This window comes from Mus pahari, chromosome 9 (genome assembly GCF_900095145.1).
Source record: "Mus pahari chromosome 9, PAHARI_EIJ_v1.1, whole genome shotgun sequence".
Classification (NCBI taxonomy): domain Eukaryota; kingdom Metazoa; phylum Chordata; class Mammalia; order Rodentia; family Muridae; genus Mus; species Mus pahari.
The window spans coordinates 26,745,238-26,771,807 of record NC_034598.1 but is presented as its reverse complement, the minus strand read 5'-3'; the positions used below and the strand labels follow the sequence as shown (position 1 = coordinate 26,771,807).

Here is a 26,570-nt window from a genome sequence, read left to right as displayed (position 1 = left end):
TCTTTCTTTCTTTCTTTCTTTCTTTCTTTCTTTCTTTCTTTCTTTTTTTAAAAAAAGATTTATTTATTTATTACATGTAAGTACACTGTAACTATCTCCAGACACTCCAGAAGAGGGAGTCAGATCTTGTTATGGATGGTTATGAGCCACCATGTGGTTGCTGGGATTTGAACTCTGGACCTTCGGAAGAGCAATCGGGTGCTCTTACCCGCTGAGCCATCTCACTAGCCCTATTTGAATTTTTTTTTGAGACGGTCTTATGTAGCTCAAGCTAGCTTTGTAGCGAGGATCACCCTGAACTCCAGATGTTCCTCCTAAATGTTGGGATTCCAGATGTGCACTGCCGCACTGCTCTGTGTAGTGCTGAAGATGGAACCCAGGGCTGCGGTGTGCTAGGTGAACACTGGCCGCTTCCCTAGCCCCGGAAGAGGAGATTTCAGTGCTAGACACGGGAGTTTAGGTTAGAGGCTGTGGGGTTCAGGTCCCTGCAGCGTGGCTGGAATCGCAAGTGGAGCTTGACCGCTTATGTAAGTTGCCGCTGGCCTTCTGAGGCCCGGGTAGCCCTCAGGAATGTGGGCAGATGGTGTCCTCATGGGGCAAGAGAGTCTAGGTTTCTATTAACCCGTAAAGAATCTAGGCTGTCTTCGCCCTGCTTGCTGAGGTCTCCAGCATGTTTGTTAGGACTCGTGGGGGCTGCGGAGGACAGAAGCCAAGGGGACAGCTGCTGCTCTGCAGTCACTGGCTCCTCTGGGAATCTGTACTGCCCACTAGCTCTGCATGGAGCAGCTCCGCTTGCCTTGGGGCCTCTCCCCCCCCATGACTGCTTCTCACCTTGAGGGGACTCTCAGGGCTTACAAGGGCTCCCGAGGGACAGAGGGACACTCACTCTCTGAGCTTCTTTGCCTTCGGGAACATCAGAGGCCAGGTTCTGCAGTGGGGAAAGGGATGCCTGGGTCAGAGAACTTCTTAGAACCTGCAGCTGGAGGCAGAGGTGGTCTCATGGTAAGTTCTCGTCTGTCTCCTCCGTGGCTCCCAAGACCCTGGTGTGCGACAGGTCATGTGTTGAGTGACCACCCAGTGTTGTGACTCCTTCCCCCCCTCCCCCATCCCCTGAGAACGGACTCCCGTCTACAGTACAGCCCGTCCGCCAGCAGGGAAGGTTGGCATTGCTGTGCAAGAGAGGAGAACTTTCATTCCTGGGACCATATGGTCTGCGGTCACTGAGGGTCTAGCCTAAAAATAACAGGACGCATTAGTCAGGATTAGATTGGTCTGTAAGTCCTAGGAAAAGGCAAATAGCAGGAGTTTACACAAGATGGAAGTTTATTTCTCTGCGGCTATTCAAGCTCAGGGCTTTTGATCGGACCTGCCGTGCTGGCCCCATTTCATGGTTTCCCTCGGGAACTTGGATGGTCCACGGCTCCTAAGTTGCGACTTCACCCATCATGACCGCAACATGTCTGCTCTTGTATGGGTTCCAGGGCACAGAATGGGGAGAAAGGAGGAAAAGCTGTCATAGGGAAGGATGCTGGAAGTCCACATGTTAGCTTACGTCCTGTTAGCTAGAACTTAGTCACATGGCCCAAGTATGTACAGTAAAAATCTGGGTCCTGGCTAGCGAGGTATGCTTTGGTAGTCATGCCTGCCCTTCCTGGGGGAGTAAGTCATTCTGGCATTTTAAAGTAATTTAAAAATATTGTTTATTTATCAGAGAGAGAGTGAGAGAGAGAGAGAGAGAGAGAGAGAGAGAGAGAGAGAGAGAGAGAGAGAGAGAGAGAGAGAGAGAGAGAGAGAGAGAGAGGTGGAACCAGGGCACACAGATAGCATACCTGTGATTCCTGTGGCATCCGAAGGATAATTATAAGTAGGTTCTCTTCTGTGTGGATTTTGGACTCAGACTCTGGTCCTCAGGCCTGGCAGCAGGTACCTTTATCCACTGAGTCATCTCATTGGCCCCAACTATGGACTATTTGATTGAACTTAAGGGTGATGTAGGCCATAAACCTTGGCGGGAGCCTTAGGGTATTCTGGGTCTCCCAGGGATGTTTCCCAAGTAGGTCAGTCTTGGCCGGTCTTGCTTTTGAGGACTAGCAAGCCCCATGCTCTCATGCCCCAGGCCAAGAAGGAACGCCTCTCTCTAGCTGACCGTGAACTTAAAAGGGTTTGTTTTTCTTTTTTAGATTTATTTATTTAGTTGTATGTATTTTGCTTGCATGCATGCATGCCCCCCACCTCCACCCCCAGAGGTCAGAGGAAGCTGTAAAGGGACTGGAGTGATGGCTCAGTGGTTAAGAGCACCTACTGCTCTTCCAGACGTCCTGAGTTCAGTTCCCAGCAACCACATGGTGGCTCTGTAATGGGGTCTCATGCCCTCTCCTCGTGTGTCTGAAGACAGTGACAGTGTGCTCACATACATGTAATAAATAAATAAATGAATGAACGAACGAACAAACAAACAAACATTTTTTTTTTTTTTCAAAAAAGAAGAGGCTGGTAAATCCTTTGAAACTAGTCGCAGATGGTTGTGAGCTACCATGTGTGTGCCGGGAACTGACCCTGGGTCCTCAGTAAGAACAGCAAGTGCTCTTAACTACTGGGTGCGCGTTCTCTATCCCCTGACGGTGAACATTAGATCCTTTTGCCTCCACCAACCATGGTTTGGGTTTTCAGGTGTGTCCCACCATGCCTGTTTTATGCAGTGCTGGGGTTGGAACGTAAGCTTTCACAGGCTCTAGGCTCAACCTCAAGATCCATAAACACACAAAACAAAAAGACAAGAGTTGGGAGGTAGTGACGGGGCTCTCTCCTTCCCAACCCTCCGGAGGTTTCATTTAGTTTCTGATGGATGCAGTCCTGGTTTTAAAGAGGAAGAGGTCGGGGGAAGGGAATTCAAGGGACACAAGTGACCAACCCAGGTGCAGGATGGGCAGGACCCGCCCTTGCTAAGCTGAGTCACCTGGGGAGTCCCTCCATTGTTGTCCTGGAAAGCACCTAGACTTCCTTGCTGGTGGCTGGAATGTTCACAGGACTGTGGCAGTGACCTTCCGCAGGGGGGGATGGTCCCAGAGGGACGCAGAGCTGCAAGAACTGGTGTAGTAGAGGAGGCGCCTTGACCTGTACGCAGCCTTGAAATTCGTACTGTCATTAAACTTAAAAAAAAAAAAAAAAGAAAAAAGAAAGAAAGTTGGGGCTGGAGAGATGGCTCAGCCGTTAAGAGCACTGACTGCTCTTCCAGAGGTCCTGAGTTCAATTCCCAGGTTGTGAGTTGGTGGCTCACAACCATCTGTAATGCGATCTGATGCCCTCTTCTGGTGCTCTGAAGACAGCGACAGTGTACTCACATACATGAAACAAATAAACAGTTCTTTGAAAAAAGGAAGCCATTCCTGAAGGAACCGTGTTCAGTGTGGGTGAACAGCCGGCCCTCGGTGCTGTTGTGAGATCTCAGGGTTTGTGTCTGCTCATTGCTGAGCGCCAGCCTTGGCCAGGACAGTGACCCACCTGGCAGGGTGGGCAGTGATGGAGAGACTCTGCCCTGATGATTAGGAGCTGGTTCCTTTTGGGGTCAGTCTGGTCTTCTGTTCCTTCTTCGAAGCAAGCAGCTGGTCCAGACTTGGGAAAGCTGTGTGGCGACTCCTGCCGGGAGCAGTGAGAAGCAACTTTTATGGTGCTGTGGGAATTAGGAGGGGGGCTTCCTGCAGGAGCTGGGCATCTGTTGGGTAGAAGGTGGGCTGTGTGTTGTAGTAGGAGCACTTCCTCCCACCTTGTGGAGGACAGGGCTGGCTTGTTGGCCCCTGGCTGCAGGTGCTAGGTGCATGGCGCTCACTGATCTTGAAAGCTCGGTTTCCTTTGCTACCCAGCTGCTGTTCTGGGCAAGCCAGGACAGCTCTGTCCTCCAAGGTGCCCTTGAGGCTCTGTGCAGCTCCCCGGCCCCATACAGCCGACTTTCTTTAAGATCCTGTTCTTGCCTTTTCTAGATGGCCACGTGCTGCCATGAGGTATCAAGAGCTGGCCTTTGGGACCTGGCTCATTTCTCTTCTTACGATGTTTGTGACTCGGCTATGCTGCCGTTGCTGAGTGCACAACATAGATCTGTAGTGTTTTGTTCCTTTGTTAGTTGATGGTCATTAGTGAAGTTGGTCTCAGACACTGACCCTGAGCCCTAAGGCTCCTGAGGCTATACAGGAGCACCTCAGACTTGTTCTCTGGTAGAGCCTTTGAAGTGGAAGTGCTGAGTCATGTGACAGTCATGTGGTTACCTTCGTAAGAAACTTCAGGACTTCTGGGCTTGGAGTGGCTTGTGATTATCATCCTAGGACTTGATGTGGAGAGAGGGGGCTAAGGTTCCCATGGGTTCGCCTGGACTCCATAATGAGTTCCTGGGGCCAGCCAGAGCTACAGAACAATAAACAAACATCAAATAAACAAACAAACAAAACTACAGAACTTTTTATTTTGAAGTCACCACAGGGCTTTACTTGACCAGCTGGGTGAAAGCCTGGGAAAAATGTGTCATTGAAGAAGAATGAGTACGGTCACCTCAAGCGCTTGTTGGAGGTGTACGAGTCCTCTTACTCATAAATTATTGTATGTATATAGCAACACTTTATCTGTCTTCAGACACACTAGAAGAGGCCATCGGATCCCATTATAGATGGTTGTGAGCCACCATGTGGTTGCTGGGAATTGTACTCGGGACCTCTGGAAGAGCAGTCTTACCCGCTGAGCCATCTCTCCAGCCCTTCTCTGGCCTATCTATAAGCAGTTCTTTCTCGTGTATAAACTTCACGACAAGTTCTCAGCTGCATGGAGAACCACACACTGGCGCGCCCCGCCACCATTCTGGAGTTTCTGCTCTTCCGATGGCCCCGAAGCAATGGCGCCCACCCTCCATTGAATGAGTCTGTAGACCAGAATAAACCTTTCCCTTTGCCAGTTGAGTCCTCAAGTGTTCTGTTATCCTGTCTTGTTCTGTGTTTTGAGACAGGGTTTTTCTGTATCGGCCCTGGCTGTCCTGGAACTCTGTGTAGACCAGGCTGGCTTTGAACTCATTGAGAGTTCAACCTGTCTCTGCCTCCTGAGTGCTACGCCTGGCATATGCCACCCTCTCCAGGCTGTGTATTGTTTACAGCAGGTTGTTTACATACCTAGGCTAATGGTCTGCCTAAACAGCCGTGTTTCATGTCCACACTCAGGTCCACCTCCATTATGTCCCATTAGAACCTCAGGAGCCCATCCACAGCCCCACTACTGGGCTGACTGCTGTGATCAACAGAGGTATAATTACCAGTACCACCAGCCTTAGCAACCTGCAGACTCTCTTGTGTAATAGGAACCCCAAGGAGGAAGCTGTCTGTGGCTTCCAGCTGTCACGGGAGGACCGACCACTCCCAAGTCGCAGGGCGTACTCTGGTCGGGTGGAGAGGGGATTTTGGATGAGGGCTGCTGCTGAGGGCCCTGGGCTTCCTCCCTTTTCAAGGCCCATTCAGTTTTCAAAGGATGCTGCCTACCCCAGCTGCTTGTACTGCCAGCTGTGCACATCTGTATTGTCTGTTGGCTGCCCTTGCGACCCACCAATTGGTGCTGGTCTTTGTCTGAGAGCCCAAGGAAAGGTGGAATAGACGCCAAGGGTGGGTGGGGTGGAGCTTAGCTGTGGGAATGAGCCTGGGCTTGGCCTGTGGCAGCTGTGGCCAGCCGGCCGGCTGTGAACGCATGCCCGTTGTCCCTTTCTTGGAGCTGTTTTTATCCACATTCTTTTGGCCCAGGTTTCTGGGAGGAGGCCTGGGAAATGCTGGTGCCGCGCACGTGGCAGCTGGAGAGGAGAGAGTGCGCTCCCGTCGGGCCCTCTGCTGGGGTCCACTGAGAAGGGCCATTTTGTGGGCCACCTGCTTTCCTATCTGGGAATGTCAAAGGTTCATTCTTTGTATCTCCGAGGAGTGGGAGAATCACGCAGTGTATCAAGAACCAGGAAGAAGTGTTCTTCTGCAGAGGCTCGGTGCGGGCAGTTCACCAGAGGCTCCTGGGAGTGTTCAAGGATGGCCAGGCTTTCTGTGTTTCTGTATGGTCAGTGGTTGGAGAAGGTTCTAGAAGGGCACAGAAGATGATCAGTTTCTCTCTTAGTGCCCAGGTCAGGAGACAGCTCTGGGGGTGGTGCCTCTGTATTTGGTGTTGGGAGGCGTGGGAGAGTCTACTTGAGTGCAGTGAGCTCTGAGTCAGGTCTGGGGACCGCAGGCTGTCTCGACCGCACTACACGCACATCTCTGGGTGCCACTGCAGTGATGAGAAGAAGGGGGTGTGGGGTGAGGCGCGTGAGTGGGTGGTCAGGAGCAGACAGGACCCATTTATCCATGATTGGCAGCTGGGAGAGTTGCCATGTTTTAGAAGGGCTACATAGTGGGCTATCTCTCAAGGGTAAAGGAGTGTGGGGTGCTATCAGAATTTGTCCTCCCACCCCAATAATAATCATATCTGTGCCATGTGTGAGGCCTGTGGCCTCTGAGTTCCTAGACACTCCCATGATCCTCTCTGCCATGTCTGCTACTCTCCATGTGGGACACCCAGCCTTGTTCTTAGCAGACTCAAGCTCAAGCAAGACCATCACCCTCCAGCTCTTCCACCATCTCCCGGCTAGATTCCTTTGCTTGCTGTAAACAGGCTTTAACTTTAACCTCAGCCTGGCGAGACCTGTTTCCTTCAAATCCAGGATGCCCGGGGTTCTCTGGGTGAGGAGGCGCCTCCCCATCTCCCGAAGGCTCACGATGCTGAGCAGATGTTGCTCTTGCTTTCTGTGGCAGCTGTTTTCTTTGAACGTTTCAGCCGACGGAGGCTCGCCTAGTTTGGATGTCTCTGGCTTCATTTTAGGAAAGTCATGGGTAGAGTGGTTTCCCGTGTGTCTGCTTTAGCGGAATGATGCAGAAGAGATGACCAGGGCCTCTCGGGTAGGTGCAAGGGGCACACGTGGGCCCTGTAGCCCATTCCCATCCAAGCCCTCTCTACCCAGCTTCGTCTCCCATTCTGAGCCTGGAGGTTCTGAACCACCATGACCTCTGTGGGTGGCTGACCCTTCCTGACTGTATCCCGTGTTACCCAATTATAAATGCTCTCTGGCTAAGCTGCACGTCTGTCCCTCAGCCCTTCTTCCTTTTTTTTTTTTTTTTTTAATTTTTATTTATTTTTCTGTCTATGGGTAATTTGCTTGCCTGATTGTCTTATGTGCTACATGTGCCTGTAGTACCAATTGAGGCCAGAAGAGGGCACCGGGTCCCCTAGTTAAACAGTTAAATATTTATGAGCTGCCATGAGGGTGCTAGGCATTGAACCTGGCTGCTCTGGAGCTGGTCCCTGTGTTTCTGTGTTTCTCCCACGGTGTCAGCAGGGCAAGGCATAAAGGCAGGTGCCCTAAGAGTCTACAGCCATCGTGGAAATTGCTTCTTCCGGGGTGGCCAGGGGCCTCCCGCTTTGGCTTTTTTTTCTGTCCCTCTGAACTGTGTGTGTCCTCTTACCTGCAGGTCTGGGGTCCTGAGGCCCCTGGCAGACTATGGGTACAACGGCAAGCACAGCACAGCAGACAGTCTCGGCTGGCACGTCCTTGGAGGGCCTGCAGGGCGGCAGCAGCAGCAGCATGGACAGCCAGCACTCTCTTGGTGGCGTGCAGTCCTTCCGTGCCACACGTTTACACAACAACAAGGCCAAGTCCATCATCCCCAACAAGGTGGCCCCTGTTGTGATCACGTGAGTATCCGAGGACACGTGATCGTGTTCCTGGAAGAAGCGGCCTTTGTGGGGGAACCTGCAGGCACTTACTGTTTACAGACAGCCTCCAGTTTTGTAGATTAACCCTCACTTTCCCCAGCCTCACCCAGAGAGTTTAAGCAGTATTTCTGCAATCACACCGTGTCTTAGTTCTTAGTAAAGTTTCCATTGCTGTGAAGAGACACTAGGATCAAGGCAACTCTTAAAAAAGACATTTCATTGAGGCTGGCTTACAGGTTCTGAGGTTCAGTCCATTATCATCATGATGGGAAGTGTGGCAGCATCCAGGTAGACATGGTGCTGGAGGCGCTGAGAGTTCTTCATCTTGATCCAAAGGTAGCCAGGAGGAGGCTCTCTTCCGAACTGGGTAGACCTCACCCCCACAGTGACACACTTCCTCCAACAAGGCCACGCCTCCTAATAGTGCCACTTCTCATGGACCAAGCATATTCAAACGACCATACACAGCAAACAGGTAGCAGGGCTGGGTCGAGTCTCTGGGCCCATATTGCCTACCCATGTGTGGTGGGTAGCCTTAGCTGGCCTAGGACTTGCCATATAGACCAGGCTGTCACAGAGATCCACCTGTTTCTGCCTCCCGAGTGCTGGGATTAAAGGTGTGCATCACGATGCTTCGTAGTTGATTATTTCAGGCTGGAGAGCTGGGAGTTCCTCCTCCATGCTCCAGTTGGGGCCTTTAGGAACCAACCTTTAGGGAGGTTGGAGGCAGAGGCTTGTTTTTGATAGCATGCTTTCAGCCACCTGGACACCTAAGCATCCAGGAGGGCCAGGGGGATGATCTATGTGTGGGTGAAGGAATGGGTGCTTCTGAGAGTTAGAGACGGGAGAAGGGAGGGATCCCGGGTCTGCCTCCTGGGGAGCTGGAGTCTCGTTCTTAACTCTGGGCCTTTTGGGAATGCAGGAAGAAGAATATGCTCCAAACAGGACGTTTGGCAGAAACCTGGGAGATGGGCCTGCAGGTGGGGTGATCCATCAGGCTGCTAGCCCTAGGACTTGGCAGGATAGCAGTAATTACCATAGATTACTGTGCTTGGGATAAAGGCAGAAGAGCAGTGTCCTGCAAAAGGGACTTGACAGACATTGGAAGTCAGTCTGGGTTGCTGGGTCACTGGTGTGGTGGCACTTTTTTTTTTTTTTTTTTGGCTTTTCTAGACAGGGTTTCTCTGTATAGCTCTGGCTATCCTGGAACTCACTTTGTAGATCAGGCTGACCTCGAACTCAGAAATCTGCCTGCCTCTACATCGCGAGTGCTGGGATTAAACCTGTGTGCTACCACGCCTGGTTGTGGCACATACTTTTTTTTTTTTTTTTTTTTTTAAAAAATTTATTTATTTATTATATGTAAGTACACTGTAGCTGTCTTCAGACACTCCAGAAGAGGGCGTCAGATCTTGTTACGGATGGTTATGAGCCACCATGTGGTTGCTGGGATTTGAACTCCGGACCTTCTAAAGAGCAGTCAGGTGCTCTTACCCACTGAGCCATCTCACCAGCCCATAGCACATAATTTTAATCCCAGCACTTAGGAGGTAGTAAGATTTTATATCACCTGCTGTTACCGAATGCTTCAATGGCAGAATTGCCAGGCTGTCACAAAGCCTGCATGGCCTTCTTACGAAGCAGGACATGTTTGCTTTCAGTCCCTTGCAGGAAAGGTTAGCAGAGGCCTGATCATGGCAAATAGATCTGAAAACTGAGCTAGACAGGACAGTGGGTTTCAGGGACCCAGGGTGGGCCACCATGATGTGTCAGCAGGAGCCTTGCCCTGGCCTGTGCAGCCTTCCTTCACCCCACCTACTGAGCTAACTGCTTTCCTATTGGCAGCTGTTCTGTATGGTGCCTGAGTTGCAGCAGGCGGGCTTCATGCATGGTACAGCGGCAGTGTGGCTTTGTGTCTGAGTACATAGTATCCTGCTTCAGTGATTGTGCCTTACCTGACTTTCTGTCTACAGAAACCACCATGGGCTTGTTTAAACAGCTGGTGTGTGGTCAGGCCTATTGTGGTAATAGTAAGGTCCCAGGAATTGGAAAACCTGTTAACAGCCAGAGTAGGGACACACCCTTCACATCTTGTGGGATGAACTGCACTGGACTCTGGAATTGGAAGTGTGGGGGCTGTTCCAGTCACAGCCTGAGGGGTGGGCCATCCACTGGCATCTCAATAAGACTTTGAGTTAGACCACCATAACAAAGTATTGCCTATATAGAATGCTTGAATCGAGACAGATATTCACCTCTAGTTTGAGTGTCTAGGCTGGCACGGTAGGCGTGACCATCCAGGCTCCCTTAGTATCTTGCCTCAATTCCATCAGCATGTGTCTTTTGGGATGGCTATTGTACTTTTTCCAGGGGCAGGGGAAGGCAAAAGACAGACTAGAAGAGTTTCCTTTTAGGAGTGGCCCAGAATTTGTCTCTCTTTACTCCCTCTCATATCATTGGCTAGAACATAGTAACAGGATTACTGCTAGTTGCATGGGAGGCTGAGAAATGTGCTAGCTGCAAGAGAAGCTGGGAAATATGTTTAGCTGCAAGGGAGGCTGAGAAATGCGTTAGCAGCAAGTTCGATGAGAAATGTAGTTTGCAGTGGAATAGCCCAGGTCTCAGTGTCAGCTCTGGTGTTCTGGGTATGAAGATAAAAGGGCAGCTACATGGGTTAGGGTGAGGTGGCTTTGCTGTTGTGTTCTGGTGACACTGTAAGGGACCAACAGAGGTTGTCTGACTCCAGCTTTTACTATGCAGGTACAACTGCAAGGAGGAGTTCCAGATCCATGATGAGCTGCTCAAGGCCCATTACAGGATGGGCCGGCTATCAGATGCCACCCCCGAGCACTACCTGGTGCAGGTGAGGGCACCCCTACCCCCACCCCACCCCACACTTCTCTGCCTCTCTTCCACTTCCATCTTCTCCCATTCTATCTTTGTCTCTCAGTCCTTCTTTGGATCGCAGGGCATTTTTCATATGTTAGGCAAGCATTCTACACTGAGCCATGTCCCCAGTCCCTCACTGATGTGGTTCTAGGCAAATAAGTACTTCTGAGCCTTGCCCCAGCCCTTCAGTTCTTCTTAACCACCCTTGGGTTCCAGAGTGTGTGAGGTGGGAAAGGACCGTACAGGTCATCCAGTTGAGGCACCAGCTTACTGCACCCTGCAGGTCAGATCTGGCCGACCACCTGTTGATATAAATAAAGTTTTATTGGTTCACTGTTAGGTGCTTCCACTTGGACATCACCTGCTGATACCTAGTGCTTCCATGGCATAACCGCCAGGCTGTAACAGAACCTGTGTGACCTGCCCAACAAAGCAGGATATGTTTGCTTTCAACTCTTTGCAGGAAAGGTTTGCAGATAGATGTGAAAATTGAGTTAGACTGAAAAATGGGTCTCAGGGATGCAGAAGCTGGGCCACCATGATATATGTGTCAGCAGGAGCCAGGCCCAATATATTCCATGCTCCTCTCTCCTTTAGGGGTCCTGACCCCAGATTCTAGCTCTTGCTTGCCATCCCTGCCCTGTCTATTATTCTCCGTCTCTTTAAGAGCAGTGGTTCTCAACCTTCCCAATGCTGCAATCCTTTACGACAGTTCCTCATGTCATGGTGACCGCCCCCTGCTCCCCCGCCATCATAAAATTATTTTTGTTGTTACTTTATAACCATAATTTTGCTGTGGTTATGAACTGTAATATAAATCTATTTGGAGATAGAGATTTGACAAAGGGGTTGTGACCCACAGGTTGAGAATTGATGTTTTAGACTCTGAAAAGTGTCAAACTCCCAGATTTTAGAGTTTTGAAAGGACTTTATTTGGCTTAGCTGCTTTTTGTCCCTTCCCCCTGCACCCCCTCATGTCTCCTAGGGGGTAAAAAGTTCACACACCTGCTGGTTGCTACTGTTGTCCCATGAACAGTGGTGAGGGCCATGCAACAGTGACGAGGCTTTGGTGACTGACTGACCGTGTGACAGTCATTGTGGGGATTTCTGGCTTCTTTGGGAGTACAGGTCTCACTCCTTGTCTGTCAGACAAGGGTCCCACAGGATTGATTACCAGGGGATTCTGGTTTGCCCAGGAATGAACTCTTGACCAGCCAGTATTCTGATCCCCAACCCCCTGTGGTCACTGTGTGTCATTTCACCCAAGTCTGGAGTCCTTGGGACTAGTGGGTATAAAAGGAATGATACGTTCTAGAGAGCTCGTATAAAAGACACACAATCCAGGTGTTTTATCTACCAGCGGTAAGCCTAGATTGGGCAGGTTTGGAGCTGCTCTAACTTCCATCCCAGCCACGTGTCCCTGTTGCCTTTTCTCCTGACCACATGCTGACGGCTTCCTCCTCTCTGACCCCCGTCTTTTCTTCTCTTTCTCTACCTGTGAGTCCCAGCCGACTCACCTGCCTCTGTCTATTGCCCTTTATTGACCCATTAACTTGGGGAGCAAGGTTTACATAACAGGCTGGGCGAGGATCTGCTCCACCTTGGAGCAATCGGATTTGGGGGTACAGAATTTAGCATTTGAATCCAAGCAGTGCCAGATCAACCCCCTACAGGTGGGGCTAAGGAGCTTGCCTAATTATCTTCTATCTATCTCAATCTAGACATGACCTTCTCTCCAAGAGCCTACCTAGCTTTGGCTTCAACTCCAATATCTTCTCTCTTCATGGCCTGGCTGGCCCCAGCTTTCTCTAGTTCTCCTGAACCAAACACTGTTGCCCGTCATAGTTCCATGAGCCTACAGGCCAAGTTGAGGGCGGGACTGTGTCTCCAGCCCTGCCTCCGTTCCTGCCTCCCTGCTCCCTAGAGCCCAGGACATAGTTCTGTCGGAGGAGAAACCCTTGAGTTCCTGATTGATCTGCTGTGGTTCTCTCTCTCAGGGTCGCTATTTCCTGGTGCGTGACATCACGGAGAAGATGGACATACTGGGCACCTTGGAGAGCTGTGGGGCCCCCAACTTCCGGCAGGTGCGGGGCGGCCTCCCTGTGTTTGGCATGGGACAGCCCAGCCTCTTGGGGTTCAGGAGGGTCCTGCAGAAACTCCAGACAGATGGAATCAAGGTGAGCTTCCCGAGGAGGCTGGCCTTTCAGGGCAAGAGGTGACTCTGAGGCCCTGGGGTGGCTCACTTTGGGCTGGGGAGGGGGAGTGTGGCCTGGGAGAGGCCTAGAACTTCAGAACAGAAACTGGAGAGTGCGTATTGCATTGTCTTGTTGGGAGCTGCCCAAGGTCTAAAGCCTCTGGTATACCCCATTCTTGAGAGCCTCAGAGGGACTGAGAGGTGACGAGTGAGCTACTTCCCAACTCCAGAGACTGTCACGTGATGGCCTAGCTCAGTCTTTCTTTAGCTGGTCTTTGTATCTGGCAACTGATTTAGCCAGGACTCTGTGCTAGGTATTGTGGGCCCAGACCGAATGATTCTGCCTGGGTGATGTGTAGTCCACCAGAGAGAAAAGACAGACCTACTGACATGCTAATACTTGTTAATACACATGTTAGTATAGTACTTGTGAAGATAGTCACCCTGAGAGGCGAATGGAAAGATGCCTCCTCACCGTAGATGTCAGAAGAACTATCTAAAGGGTCAGAGGTTGGACAGGAGACGGGCGTCTGTGCAGGCCAGGGGTAATGGCTTCTTTTTGCCAGGAGTGCATCATCTTCTGCGTGCGGGAGGAGCCTGTGGTGTTCTTGCACACGGAGGAGGACTTTGTGTCTTACACACCTCGAGACAAGGAGACCCTTCATGAGAACCTCAGGGACCCTGGGCCGGGGGTCAAGGCTGAAAATCTGGAGCTGGCCATCCGGAAAGAGGTGAGGGCCTTCGAGTGGTGACTGAATGAGAGCACCTCCCCCTAGCTGGCCTTGGATAGCTGAGCTGCGACTCCAGCCTGCAGCCCAGTTCTCTAGGCATGCCCCTGAAACCGGTCTGGGGGTGGGAGCTACTCAGCCCTCTCCGGCTCACACTCCCTAGCTTTAGTGCCCTGCGGGGGTGAGAGATCCCTCCATCCCAGCCAACCTCTTTTTGTCCCTTTCCCATGCTGCTGCTCCTTCACTCCCCAGTCCTGGTTAAGGGAGGGCTGAGAAGAGACCTAGGAGACTGTCTTAGTTAGGGTTTCTGTTGCTGTGAGGAGACATCATGATCATGACAAGTCTTAAAAAGGACATTTCACTGGGGCTGGCTTACAGTTTCAGAGATTCAGTCCATCATCATCATGGTGGGAAGCAAGGCAGCATTCAGGCTGACATGGTGCTGGAGAAGGAGCTGAGAGTTCTACATTTTTCTTCATCTGCAGACAGCAAGCAGGAGAGTGTGTGCCACACGGGGTGGGCATAGCTTGAGCATATGTGACCTCAAAGCCGGTCCCCACAGTGACATACTTCCTCCAAGGCCACTCCCTATGGCCAAGTGTGAGTCTACAGAGGCCATTCATTCTCAGCCAAACCACCATGTCTTAGTTAGGGTCTTACTGCTGTGAACAGACACCATGACCAATGCAAGTCTTATAAAGGACAATAGTAATTGGGGCTGGCTTAGGGATTCAGAGGTTCATTATCATCAAGGAGGGGGCATGGCAGCATCCAGGCAGGCATGGTGCAGGAGGAGCTGAGAGTTCTACATCTTCATCTGAAGGCTGCTAGGAGAAAACCGGCCCCCAGGTTGCTAGGATGAGGGTCTTGAAGTCCTCACCCACCGTGGTACACCTACTCCAACAAGGCCACCCTTTCTAACATTGCCACTCCCTGGGCCGAGCCTATACAAGCCATTACAGAGATCCATGACTGAAGTTTGGCTACTCACTTGTCAAGTGGGGCCCTGAGGAGTCAAGTGTGCTGGACCTGTTTCTGAGATTCTGGGGCTTCCTCTTCTCTCCTGCGTGACACAGAGGCTTGGTGGGGGCTCTGAGACAGCGACTTGCCACAGAGCTGTGTGAATGGAATTCTGGGTTACAGTGCTTCAGACACAGATGCATAAGGGAAGGTCCAGGCCTTGCTGGGGACCAGCCTCTCTCTACCTCTCTCACTTCTGCTTCACCTGGCCGAGCCTCACCCTGTCCTGGCATTCAGGGCCTTAGTGTATTTCTGCTGATCACTGGGTAGAGCCCTCCCGCTGCCCGTCATTGCGGTCCTGGTTGGCCCATGTATGTCTGGCCGCTCTGAAGTCTGATGCCTGTAGGTAGGGCAGAGAACCTCTGGACTTGTCGTTCCCTCTCAGAGGAAAAGAAGTGTACAATTCGTAGCCTCTGGGTAGCAGGCTCACCAGAGCTGGTCAGGGACAATAAGGGAGGCCTTGGAAATTCAGGTCATATGCCTCTAACCCCCGCTTCTCCCTCTAGATCCATGACTTTGCCCAATTGAGAGAGAACATGTACTATGTGTACCACAACACAGAGGACTTGCGCGGGGAGCCGCACGCGGTGGCCATCCGAGGTGAGGATGGCGTGCGTGTGACCGAGGAGGTGTTTAAGCGGCCGCTCTTCCTGCAGCCCACCTACAGGTACCCGGAGCTCATGTCCTCTCTGGGCTGGCTCTCCAGCTGCTACCTCAGTTTCCCCATCTACACATCAGGCCTGTGCTTGGGAATGAGGCCTTGAGCATGCTTCTCAGGGTTGTTGCCCGACTCACGGGCTGCCTTCTTGTCTCGGCAGATACCACCGTCTCCCCTTGCCAGAGCAAGGGGCCCCCCTGGAAGCCCAGTTTGATGCCTTTGTAAGCGTTCTTCGGGTAAGTGGGACTGAGGCGGGCTCTGGGAGTGGTGGGTAGGAAGAGGTGCTGGTGGTTTATCTCCATGGAGATGCTCAGGGTGGGTGTGGCCTCTGGCCATCTGTGGAAAGTTCCATCCATGCTTTATATGGGGTCCAGTATGTTGGGGTGTGGGGGTTGTGTCTATGTCCTTATGTGCATATATGCATTCTTCTGCAGTGTTTCTGTGTGTGCCTCTGTGCACATGGGTACACAAGCTGCAATTCTGTCAGGCCAGAGTCCAGCACTAATGCCTGGGGCACCCTATTCTGGCCATGGCTTGGCCGCACGCTCGCTGTGTGGTGTAGGAAACTGTTCCTTCTCTAGCTCTCTCCTTCCTTCTTAAGTCAGACTGGAGATTCCTGCCCCAGAGATCTGCTTGCTGATATTTACTGGGTCTTGGAGGGGGCAGGGGGAGGGGGAGGGCGGCTTTCTGTCCCAACCCATTTTGGGATAGTGCTTTAATCTGTATTTATAATGTGGGGGGGGGGGTCAGTTCATTGTAGGACCTGAGACCCTCTGAGTAGCTTCTACTCCGACCCCATGCTGTTCCTGGCTTGTTCTCTGAGTTCCCCTGGGTTCCTGCCCTGGGTGGGAATGGATGGGTCAGATCCAGCTGTGAGCCGGGACATCAGAGGCTGCTGTTTGTCTGACCCCAGCTAGCAGATGTTGTGAGCTTGACTGAGGGCCTCAACTGCAGGGTTTTCCCATACACTGTTGTCTGATAGTCTTTCATGTTCCCTTCTGCAGGAGACCCCCAGCCTTCTGCCACTCAGAGATAACCACGAGCCTCTCCCTGCCCTCCTGTTCAGCTGCCAGACAGGTGTGGGCAGGACCAACCTAGGCATGGTCCTGGGTACCCTCGTCCTGTTCCACTGCAGTAGGACCACCTCCCAGCTAGAGTGAGTGGCCGGGGTTCCCCCCCAGCCGAGGGGTTGGAAGGACATAGGAAGTGGAGAGGGTGAAGCTGCCTCTGGGGTGACGGGACCACATCCAGAGGACGGAGCATCTTTGCATCATTTGCCACAGATTGGTTTGGTGTGCAGGAGAGAGGCCACTGGACCCTTCTGGGTCTCCATTCCCCCAATAGAATTCAGAAGTAATCTGATGCCTCCCAGTGGCTGTGGGTGGCCTCGGGCTGTGTAGCGGGTCTCTGAGGGTCCCTGATTACACTCCCGATTCTCGCCTTATCAGGGCAGCCTCCCTGTTGGCCAAACCCCTGCCCATGGAGCAGTTTCAAGTGATCCAGGGCTTCATCTGTAAGGTGCCCCAGGGGAAGAAGATGGTGGAGGAGGTGAGTAAGGGGGTCAGGACATCAAGGGTTGGGATGGGCGGTTGCTCCTGTTACGTGTGTGTGTGTGTGTGTGTGTGTGTGTGTGTTACGGTTCTTTCTCTCCACGCCTCTTCTCTCTGAACATCCTCTTCTCTGTCCCCCTGTCATGGTCCTAGGTGGATCGAGCCATCATTGCCTGTGCAGAGTTGCATGACCTGAAGGACGAGGTCCTAAAAAACCAGAGGAAGCTGGAAGGCTTCAGGCCAGACAGCCGGGGACAGGTGAGGCTGGGGGTGGGCTGGGGGTGGGGGAGCATGCAGGCATCTGCTGAGGACTGCTGTTTTTCCAGCCCCATTGCTTCTCTGTCAGTACAGTAGTGTCTGGAGGGGGTGGGGTGGGGGATGGGGAGTGGGCAGCTGGAGCCGCCTCAGGGAGCCACGGGAAGGATGAGGAAGAGGGAAGTTTATTTTTTTCTGAGCAGAATAAACAGGACGGACAGAGGCTGCCTGCTGAGACCTCTAGACTCCCACGTTTCCCAGAACCTCCCATTAGTCAGCTTCAAGTTAGGTTAAAGGGACACCTAAGAGCGTGAGGATCAGCTTGTAAAAAGGGAAAGGCTTGCCAGGGGCGATCCAGGCTTGTAAACCCCAGGCAGCTGCCGAGGCAGGGGAACTGTGGGGTCTGGGGGCAGCCTGGATGCTTGGTGTGATTCAGGACAGCAGGGAGGGAAGGGAGAGGGAGAGAGGGAAGAAGGAGAGGGGAGTCCTGTTCCTCACGCCCACACGTCCCACTGGAAGTCCCTCTGGTTCTTTGGCACTGTTCTCCTGGGCAACGCTGTTGTGGGCATGTGTTTTGGGGTGGCATGTCTGATGTAATGGACAGAGGACAAAAGGACAGGAAGAGGCATCCGGCAGTTTAGTCACATCTCCAGTGATCCACGTCTGCTTGGCCCTGCCTCTTCAGGAACCTGTCACCTTCTGACAGTGTCACCTCAGCAAGGGAATCTTCTGGAGTTCCCAGGGGAAGGGCAGGCGTGGTCCATTCCACAGCTTTCAGGAGCAGGGCTGGGCTGGCTCACAGCTCCTGTCTTGAGCTCTGGGGAGAAGATGATGCTGACTGTGTATGGCGCATGCGAAGACTTAAAGCCCTTACAACCTTGACTTTGTTTAACACTTAAAACAAAAACAAAAACCCAACCAACCAACCAACCAACCAAAAAAAAAAAAAAAAAAAAACCCAGTCCTCGAGAGCTGTGTTCCACAGTGGGGAAAACAGAATTGAGAAACGGGAAAAGCGATGCTACCCCCGTGCCGGCAGCTGCCCGAGCACATGGGCTTCTCTTCAGAGGTGCGTGATTCTCCAAGTAGCTGCCTGCACTTCTAGTTTTAGTGGGAATCCCTGGGTTTTGTCATTGAGAAGAGTTTTTGATGGCTTTTGTCACTTAAACTCATGACCAGGTCACCCTGCATGAGCCTGGCGAGTCAGAGTTGGGGGCTCCCGACCCAGCTGCCTGGTTACCAGGGATGAGGGCTTGGGCATCTGCTGTGTAGATGGCCTTCGTTGCCCTTTTTGTGAAGTGGGGCACTCAAAGATAAGTCGCTGTAGAGCTGTTGGGGGTCAGGCGAGGAAAGACACATGGAACACTTAGAAGAGGGCTGAGTGTCACCTGCTGCTGTCACTGGACAGGTCCCAGTTGCTGACACATGAGCTGCTTCAGGGCCCCATACTGTAACTGCGTTTGTCTGGAGACACCTCATCCTCTCTTGCATCTGCAGCGGGAGCATCAAGGCCCAGGGTTATCCCGTCGTCTAGACCAGGGGTCAGGGGTCGGAGGCCACCAGAGCAGGGCCCAGGACTCATGCTGAATCTTTGTTTCTCTGGCACCGTCCTGTGGTTGGCTCCTGTGTCGCTGGCAGAGCTGTCACGTTGACATGGCAACCCAGAGAGGGCGTGACTGAGACTGTGTCACCCCCACCCCCACCCCCTGACCTAGCATACTCAAGCTCTGGCTTTCTACAGAAAAAGCTGCACAGCCCCTAGAGGTGCAGAGTCCCAGGGGGTGGGGTGGGGTGGGGGTGGGGTGGGGTGGGGTGCAGTTTTCCCATAGGCTCAGATCTCACTCGTCATCTAGGTTACTGACCTAGTTGGAGAACTGTAAGGCTTGAAGGTCAGGGGGTGGGGCACGGGCTCTTTCTGACACCCCACTTGTTGAAGAAGGCTGGGCTGTGGTTGGGAGAGGAAATACTATCATTTGCTATCTAGGGATAGTAATAGTCCCCTGGGGTGTCCTCTGTGTGGGTGTGGGTGTGTGGTGTATGTATGTATGTATGCGTGTGTGTATGTGTGTATGTATCTGTGTGTGTTCATGTGTATGTGTATATGTATGTGTGTGCATGTATTCCTGGATATTAAAGGAGGGCCTCCCTCAAGAAAGGGAAAGGAACCAGGTAGTGTTGGCACACACCTTTAATCCCAGCACTAGAGAGGCAGAGGCAGGCGGATCTCTGTGAGTTCCAGGACAGCCAGGGCTACATAGAGAAACCCTGTTTCAACAAACAAACAAACAAACAAACATGCAACACAGAGGAAATGGAACATGATGAGGGGTAGTTGTCCTGTTGTCTCCTCGCCCTGTCCCTGTCCTAGGGCTAGGAACTGGCCTAGAGAGGCCGCATCTGCCCTAGAGCCACCCATGCCCAGTGTTGTGTGGTCACTATAAGGTTCCATGTTACCCATGAACCACGGCAAATGGGATAGACACAGGGAAGGACTTCCAGTCTGGCAGAACTGTCTTGGAGCTAGGGGGCATGACTTCTGGGATTCTTCTACCCTTCTAGACACGGCTAGGGGGGCAGTCCCATGTTTAACACCCTATTTCTTCCTTCCCTCTCCGTCCTCAGGAATGTGGTAGTCAGCATGCTGTCCAACAGAGGGCGCTGTGGAGCCTGGAGCTGTACTTCTATCTGATCCTGTTTAACTACTATCTACATGAGCAGGTGGGGCTGAGGGAGCGCCGGCCGTCCTACCCCAGCCACAGGGACCCCATGGGACGGGGAATAGAGGGAGATTGTGTGTGTGTTGGCCCCTGAGGAAGGTTGGGGGGGGGCCAAGAACGGGTCCACGTGAGTGTTTCTACCCCCACCCCCATTTCCTCTCTCTGCTCCCAGCCCAGACCTAGGCTCGGTATCTCCATCAGGGTAGAAAACTCCTGTTCCCTCCGTCTCCCACTCATTCTCCCCTGGGTCACAGTGATACCTTTCGGGGGCTCCCTTTCTGTGGCTAGGCAGGGAGGACTCGGGGTGGGCCCACACTCCTCAATGCCCCGTCTCTCTCGGCCTCGGGCTGCAGTACCCCCTGGCCTTTGCCCTCAGTTTCAGTCGATGGCTGTGTACCCATCCTGAGTTGTACCGTCTGCCGGTGGCGCTGAATTCAGTGGGGCCCTTGGTCCCTGGGGACCTCATCGCCAAAGGCTCCCTGGTGAGTAGCTGAGTATCTGTGGAGTGGGCTGGGTTGGCTGGCCCCTGGCCCCACGGAGTTCCAGATTCCTGTAGAGCTAGGGAAGTATTGCCCCGGGGGAGTGGGGGTGGGGGTGGCGAGGGGGGTGGGTTTCTCGTGTGAGCAGAACGTGCCATGCTCTGGTTGCTGTCCTGGTACCTTTTCCTCAGTCTCAGAGCCCAGAGCTTTGACACAGAGTCAGACTGGACTGTAGGACATCTGAGATGGAGACTCTCTGGGGGCTATGCACCATCACATCCTTGCCAGGGCATCAGTAAGGCTGCAGGTGTCGGGCCATGTATGCCCTGTACCCAGTAGAACACCGTTTCTTCCTCACCCCAACCCCATACTTCCCACTGAGACTGGGTGGGATATGGTCACCAGGTGACTCTGGGCTTCAAATTTCGTGTCCTCCTCCCCACAGGAAGCCGATGATCTTGTGTCCCTGGATGCGCTCAGCACCGTCAGAGAGATGGACGTAGCCAACTTCCGGCGTGTACCTCGCATGCCTATCTACGGCACTGCACAGCCTAGTGCCAAGGTGTCCGCTCTCAGGCCCGGGGTTCAAACGTGGGGGCAGGGAGAGGAGAGCCCTGACCCTGATGGCTCCTCGCCCCCCTTCTCCCCGCCAGGCCTTAGGCAATGTCCTGGCTTACCTGTCTGACGCCAAGAGGAAGCTGCGGCAGGTGGTCTGGATCAACCTGAGGGAGGAGGTTGTGTTGGAGTGTGACGGTCACACACACAGCCTGTGGCTCCCCGGACCAGCCCTGGCCCCCGAGCATCTGGAGGTAAGGTTTCTGGCCTTTTGCATGGTCTGCATGAGAGGCACTGGAGTGAAGGGAGAGAGCCAGAGGGCTGTATGGATGGAGGAGTTGAGGCTTAGAAGGACTGTTCCAGGACTACTATTCCTGTGTTCCCGTGTCGCCATACTCCTGTGGCTTTTCTGCCTCTGCAGTGTGCTTCTGACGGGAGGCTGGGGCTCTTGAGTTCTGACCCATGACTGCATCAGGCTCCTGCCTCTCTGGCCTGTCTCAGTGGCTTCTGCCCTCTGTTCCGCTCCTGTCCAGGCTCTGGAGGCCCAGCTGAAGGCCCACCTGAGTGCATCTGTCCCCAACACCAAGAGTCCTACCGCTCCCAGGTTCCAGAAGTGCCTGACCACACAGGAGGTCTTCAGCCAGCACCAGGGGGCCTGCCTCGGCCTTACCTACTGCCGTATTCCTGTGCCAGACTTCTGCGCCCCTCGGGAGGAGGTGAGGGGCCAGGTCTCTGGCCATCCAATCTCTCTTCCTCTTCTCTGGCCTGGGAAAAGCAGCTTGACTCCATAATGGGGCCGGGGGGATTGTCTAAGGGGCTCCACATGAGGCCTCAGAAGTGTGTTCCCATCCTTTCTATGGCTGTGTGCGTATGTGCACGTTCACGGGCCCATTCATTGTGTAATCCACCTTCATGTGCTTTGTGTGGTGGGGCCAGTCTTTGTGTCCTACGTTGTAGGCATGTGTACCATATGTCACAGGGAAGGGTGTGTGCTCATACGGCTGTTGGAGAAATATCTGATACACGGTGTCATGGTGGTGTGGGGTGTAGTTCCCATCGGGGTTCGTGGCATCTGCCTTGCGTCTGTGGGCTACGTGTATATGTTACATCCACGGAGGGGGGTGGGGTGATCGCGGAGAAAACCCTGTGTGACTGAGGTGGTGTTCGTGTGGCAGCTGTAGGTCTGTGACAGATATGGCCTGTGACAATCACGGGACTTGCTGGTGTATCTGTGGGCAGTGTCTGCCTGACATGCGTGGCCTGTGGATGTCGCTGTGTTAGTTGCTTGGCTCTCTTTGGGCACATCGTCAGTGGACTGCTGCCCCCTGGTGGCTGGTCAGGCAAAGACATAGCACCAGACTGGAAAACTTAGGTGTGCATCAAGGTTGGCATACCAAGTCCCAGGAGTGTGTTGTGTCTCCTTATATGCCCAGTCTTGGGTGCGTGGGATAGAGACAGTTATGGGGGTGTGTGCATGAACACGGCTGTTCATACATGCATGGTCTTGTATGTAACCTAGTGAGCTGTGAGTGTATTATATGTATCACGAGTCACCAGGGGACAGAAATCTGGGGTTATCATTTGAATGGCAGTCCCCATTGTGAATCTGGATGGCCAGTGGCACCCTTGAACTCAAACTGTGGTCTTGTCACCCCAGGACTTTGACCGGCTGCTTGAGGCCCTGCGAGCTGCTCTCACCAAGGACCCAGGCACAGGCTTTGTCTTCAGTTGCCTCAGTGGCCAGGGCCGGACCACAACTGCCATGGTGGTAGCCGTGCTGGCCTGCTGGCACATTGGGGTGGGTCTGGCCTTCCGCGTGAGGTCAGGGGTCATCCCCGGCAGGGGTGGGTACTGGCTATGGTGAGTGTGGAAGGGCAGAGGTCATGTCTGATGTCATCTAGGGGACCTTCTTCCATCAGTCATGGCAGACCCTCAGCAGGGTTTCTGGGGGTGGGGCGGTGTAGAAAAGGGAGAATTTCCATCTCAGCTTTGTCATCCCTCAGGGCTGTCCCGAGGTGTGCGAGGAGGAGCTAGTGAGCGTGCCTGATGCCAAGTTCACCAAGGGCGAGTTTCAGGTGGGTATGCCCCACCCCCCACCCCGGTCCCTGGGAATGCTATGTAGGTCAGAATTCTTGGGTCCTATTGGCAGCTTGGTGGGGTGGGGCTGTCTGTCTGCTTCCCAGGTGGGTGGGCTGTGGCTCAAAACAACTAGACTCTTAAGCCTCTGTCATAGTAGATGGGGTCTGGCTCCTTCCCTCCACCGCTAGGTAATCTTGGTGTGGTCGATAACTACCTCATAGTTGCTTGAGACCCAGCGGTGGTTGGTGCTCCATGGAGACCTGCAAGCTACTCTGGTCTCTTGGTCCCCCTGCTTCAGCTCAGGAGCCCTGGCTGGGCAGTCATTAGCATTCAGATCCAGTCCTCTGTCTCCTGTACCTGCCACGCGTCATGACACGTGACACTTCTCTGCACACTTGGCCTATAGCTGAGCAGTGTCTGACCGCTTGAGAGGTCAAAGCTGTCAATCACGAGGTGGCTCTGGGCAAACTCCTCTTTCGATCCCTTTTTCTTCCTTTTATGGTTGATGTTCCCCCTTCTTTTTCTTTACTTAGTGTGATGGAAATATACTAACAGAAATCAAATTCTAGGCCTGCCTGGTCTATATTGTAACTTTCAGGCCAGATAGGGCTACATTGTGAAACCTTGTTTCAAATAAATAAACGAGTGTAGCTGAGTGGTGGGGTGTCTGCCTGGCTTGTTTGAGGCCCTGGGCTCCATCCCTCCCACCATAGTAGATAAGAAAAAAACCAACGCAGAGGAAATGAAGGGCTGTGGATGTGGCTGGGGTTCTGTTGAGCATCACAGAGCCCTGGGCTCAAGCAGAGCGTCAAGTCCCCCGAGCGGGAGTGGCGACTCACACCTGTGACTCAGCATTTGGGTGGGAGAGGCAGGAGGATGTGGAGTTCAAGGTCACTCTCTACCACTTAGGGAGTTGGAGGACTGCCTGATCCTTGTCTCAAAAAGCTGGGGTGGGGGGGTGGGGCAGTGAGCTAGCTGGGTCGGTAAAAAGCTTGTTCAACAGTAACAAAATAAAGAGTAAGATGTATCTTTGTGAGGAGCCTCGCCTAAGCTTTTATTTAATATACTTGGAGCATCTCAAACCTTCCTGTGGTTTACTGGCACCATCTCCCTGGCTCTCCCAGCATCTCCCCAGCTCTCCTGTGGTCTCCCTGGTTCTCCCATCATCTCCCTGGCTCTCTTGTGGTCTCCCCGGCTCTCCTGTGGTCTCCCCAGCTCTCCCATCATCTCCCCGGCTCTCCTGTGGTCTCCCCACCTTTCCCTGTCAGCACCACATGTACCTTCTGTTGTAGGAACCTGTGGATGTGTCGTCAGGGTGATACCATAGCCCCTTACTGCCCCAAAGTGGGCAGGAGGGCTCAGGCTGAGGTCCCCCCTTGACTTTCTGTCCTCTCATCCCTCTGGCCCCAGGTGGTGATGAAGGTGGTACAGCTGCTGCCTGACGGCCACCACGTGAAGAAGGAGGTGGATGCGGCATTGGACACTGTCAGTGAGACCATGACACCTATGCACTACCACCTTCGGGAGATCATCATATCCACCTACCGACAGGTGAGCGGTGGCCCTGGGTCCCTAGCTCTGCAGGATGGGCTGTGGTTCATATCGAGGGAGTGAGGTAGGGGAGGTTGGTGGTGTGAGTTTGAAGGAGCAGCAGGTCCTGTGGGCCCTTCCTAGGGTTTTTGCTTCTTTTGTTCCTTAGTTTGATTTTTGTTTTGGTCCCACCTCTTAGAAAGGCATATTATGGACCTGGAAACAGAACCGACAGCAGTCCAAACCACTCCTACCTGCTCTAGCCCCTCCCCCTCCCCGGGAATAACAAACAGATTAGAAACCTGCTGTGGGAGGGGCCAAGTAAAGAGAAATACCCAAGACTCCTGTGGCATGGGATACAATTCTAGTGTATGATCCTGGGGTCCCAGAGGCCAAGCAGAATCAGGCAGGTAGCGAGTGCTAAGGGTTAAGGTCAGTGCTGCGTGGTGTGGTTGCTGTACCCCTCAAGACAGGCTCATCTACCCTGTTTGGGGGCTGGATCTGGTCCTCATTTAGATGTTTGTTTGCTCAGAGAAATATTACTTTATTTTACATATATTTACTTATCTATGTGCATGCAGCATGAGCGTGGGGGTCAGGGACAACTTGTAGGAGTTGATTCTTTTCTTCTACCATGTGGATTGTGGGGGAGTGGATTTGGGTGGTCAGCCTTGATGGTAGTCACCCTTACCCACCAAGCCATATTGCCAGCCCTACAAAGTTATTTTATCTATCTATCTATCTGTCTATCTATCATCTTTCTATCTATTTATTTTTGTTTTTGTTTTTTTTTTTTTTTGAGACAGGGTTTCTCTGTGTAACCCTGGCTGAACTGGAACTTGCTTTGTAGACCAGGCCGGCCTTGAACTCAGAGAAATCCACTTGCCTCTGCCTTCTGAGTGCTGGGATTAAAGACATGTGCCACCAGCACCCAGCCCAAGTTATTATTATTATTATTTTTAATGTATTTTTTCTTTATGAAGGAAGCATCTCCCAATTTTTAAAAAAGATTTATTTATTATTATACATAAGTTCACTGTAGCTGACTTCAGACATACCAGAAGAGGGCGTCAGATCTCATTATGGGTGGTTGTGAGCCACCATGTGGTTGCTGGGATTTGAACTCAGGACCTTCAGAAGAGCAGTCAGTGCTCTTACCCGCTGAGCCATCTCACCAGCCCCCCAAGTTATTTTTTTTAATAACTCATTAAATTGTAAAAGTAAGGTTCAGATTTAACATGAACCTGGGGCTTCAGCTATTTAGAAAGAATGTGCCCTTGAGTCTGCCCCGGGTCTCCAGTGTTCCCTTCTCAGCCTCTCTCTGGACCTGAGGGCTGGCCAGGTGGTGGAGTTTGCAGCTTTGGGCCTCGGGGGTGTGGGGACTGGGTTGGTCGTGAGAGCAGAGAGTCTCTCAGCTTGGCAGCAGGCGTGTAGGAGTGGTACTGTATGGCATCAAGAGGCATCAGTGAATGCCACAGCTGGGTGATTTTTCAGGGCAGCTTCTGCCCTGTGCCTAAGAGAAGGCTGAATCACAGGCAACTTGTTCAGTCTCCAGCTGGGGACACACGAGCAGAATGACCCAGAACAGCCTTGGTCTTGAGGTCAGATCATGACTGGGTCAGAGGGCAGGTCCTGTTTGGAGGCAGGCCAGGTGTGTGGGATAAGACTGAGGGAAAGTTGATACGCGAGTCTGCCCCGCGTGGGGAGGAGATGATGGACCAGGAGCGTCGGAAGTGGACTTGGCACACTGTTGGATGACGCAGTGTCCCTGTGGTTAGATGCCCATCTCCAGGTTCCTTTGAGTCTCCCACCGTCTTAGGGTTTCTGTTACTCTGATAAAACGCCATGACCAAAAAGCAACTTGGGAAGGAAAGGGTTATTTCATCCTCCAGCCTGTGGTCCGCCATCCAGGGAAGCAACTTCAAGGCAGGACCTTGAAGGCAGGAGCTGATGCAGAGACCATGGAGGGGTGCTGCTTACTGACGAGCTTCTCAAGGCTTGCCCGACCTGGGGCCTGCTTTCCTTTTTTATGGTTTTTTTGTTTGTTTGTTTTTGTTTTGTTTTTCGAGACAGGGTTTCTCTGTATAGCCCTGGCTGTCCTGGAACTCACTTTGTAGACCAGGCTGGCCTCCAACTCAGAAATCCGCCTGCCTCTGTCTCCCGA

At 52.7% G+C, this 26,570-nt stretch overlaps 1 protein-coding gene across 3 annotated transcripts in view; it reads left to right on the top strand.

Moving 5' to 3' along the window:
• Positions 1 to 26,570, top strand: part of Pald1 (phosphatase domain containing paladin 1) — a 63,274-nt gene that overhangs the window by 19,253 nt on the left and 17,451 nt on the right. Inside the window, exons 1-18 of one of the 3 annotated variants that reach the window (XM_029542517.1) lie at positions 939 to 1,002; positions 7,509 to 7,731; positions 10,513 to 10,615; positions 12,639 to 12,818; positions 13,402 to 13,566; positions 15,090 to 15,250; positions 15,402 to 15,477; positions 16,246 to 16,397; positions 16,690 to 16,789; positions 16,945 to 17,049; positions 19,669 to 19,764; positions 20,117 to 20,245; positions 20,688 to 20,804; positions 20,896 to 21,051; positions 21,331 to 21,513; positions 22,455 to 22,595; positions 22,801 to 22,872; positions 24,287 to 24,427. In XM_029542517.1, coding sequence (XP_029398377.1) covers positions 7,538 to 7,731; positions 10,513 to 10,615; positions 12,639 to 12,818; positions 13,402 to 13,566; positions 15,090 to 15,250; positions 15,402 to 15,477; positions 16,246 to 16,397; positions 16,690 to 16,789; positions 16,945 to 17,049; positions 19,669 to 19,764; positions 20,117 to 20,245; positions 20,688 to 20,804; positions 20,896 to 21,051; positions 21,331 to 21,513; positions 22,455 to 22,595; positions 22,801 to 22,872; positions 24,287 to 24,427 — 2,271 coding nt within the window. In that variant the 5' untranslated portion in view covers positions 939 to 1,002; positions 7,509 to 7,537. Of the gene's footprint in view, positions 1 to 938; positions 1,003 to 6,872; positions 6,939 to 7,508; positions 7,732 to 10,512; positions 10,616 to 12,638; positions 12,819 to 13,401; positions 13,567 to 15,089; positions 15,251 to 15,401; positions 15,478 to 16,245; positions 16,398 to 16,689; positions 16,790 to 16,944; positions 17,050 to 19,668; positions 19,765 to 20,116; positions 20,246 to 20,687; positions 20,805 to 20,895; positions 21,052 to 21,330; positions 21,514 to 22,454; positions 22,596 to 22,800; positions 22,873 to 24,286; positions 24,428 to 26,570 lie in introns of those variants that run through there. The other 2 variants (XM_029542516.1, XM_021204866.2) reach the window with 2 other exon arrangements.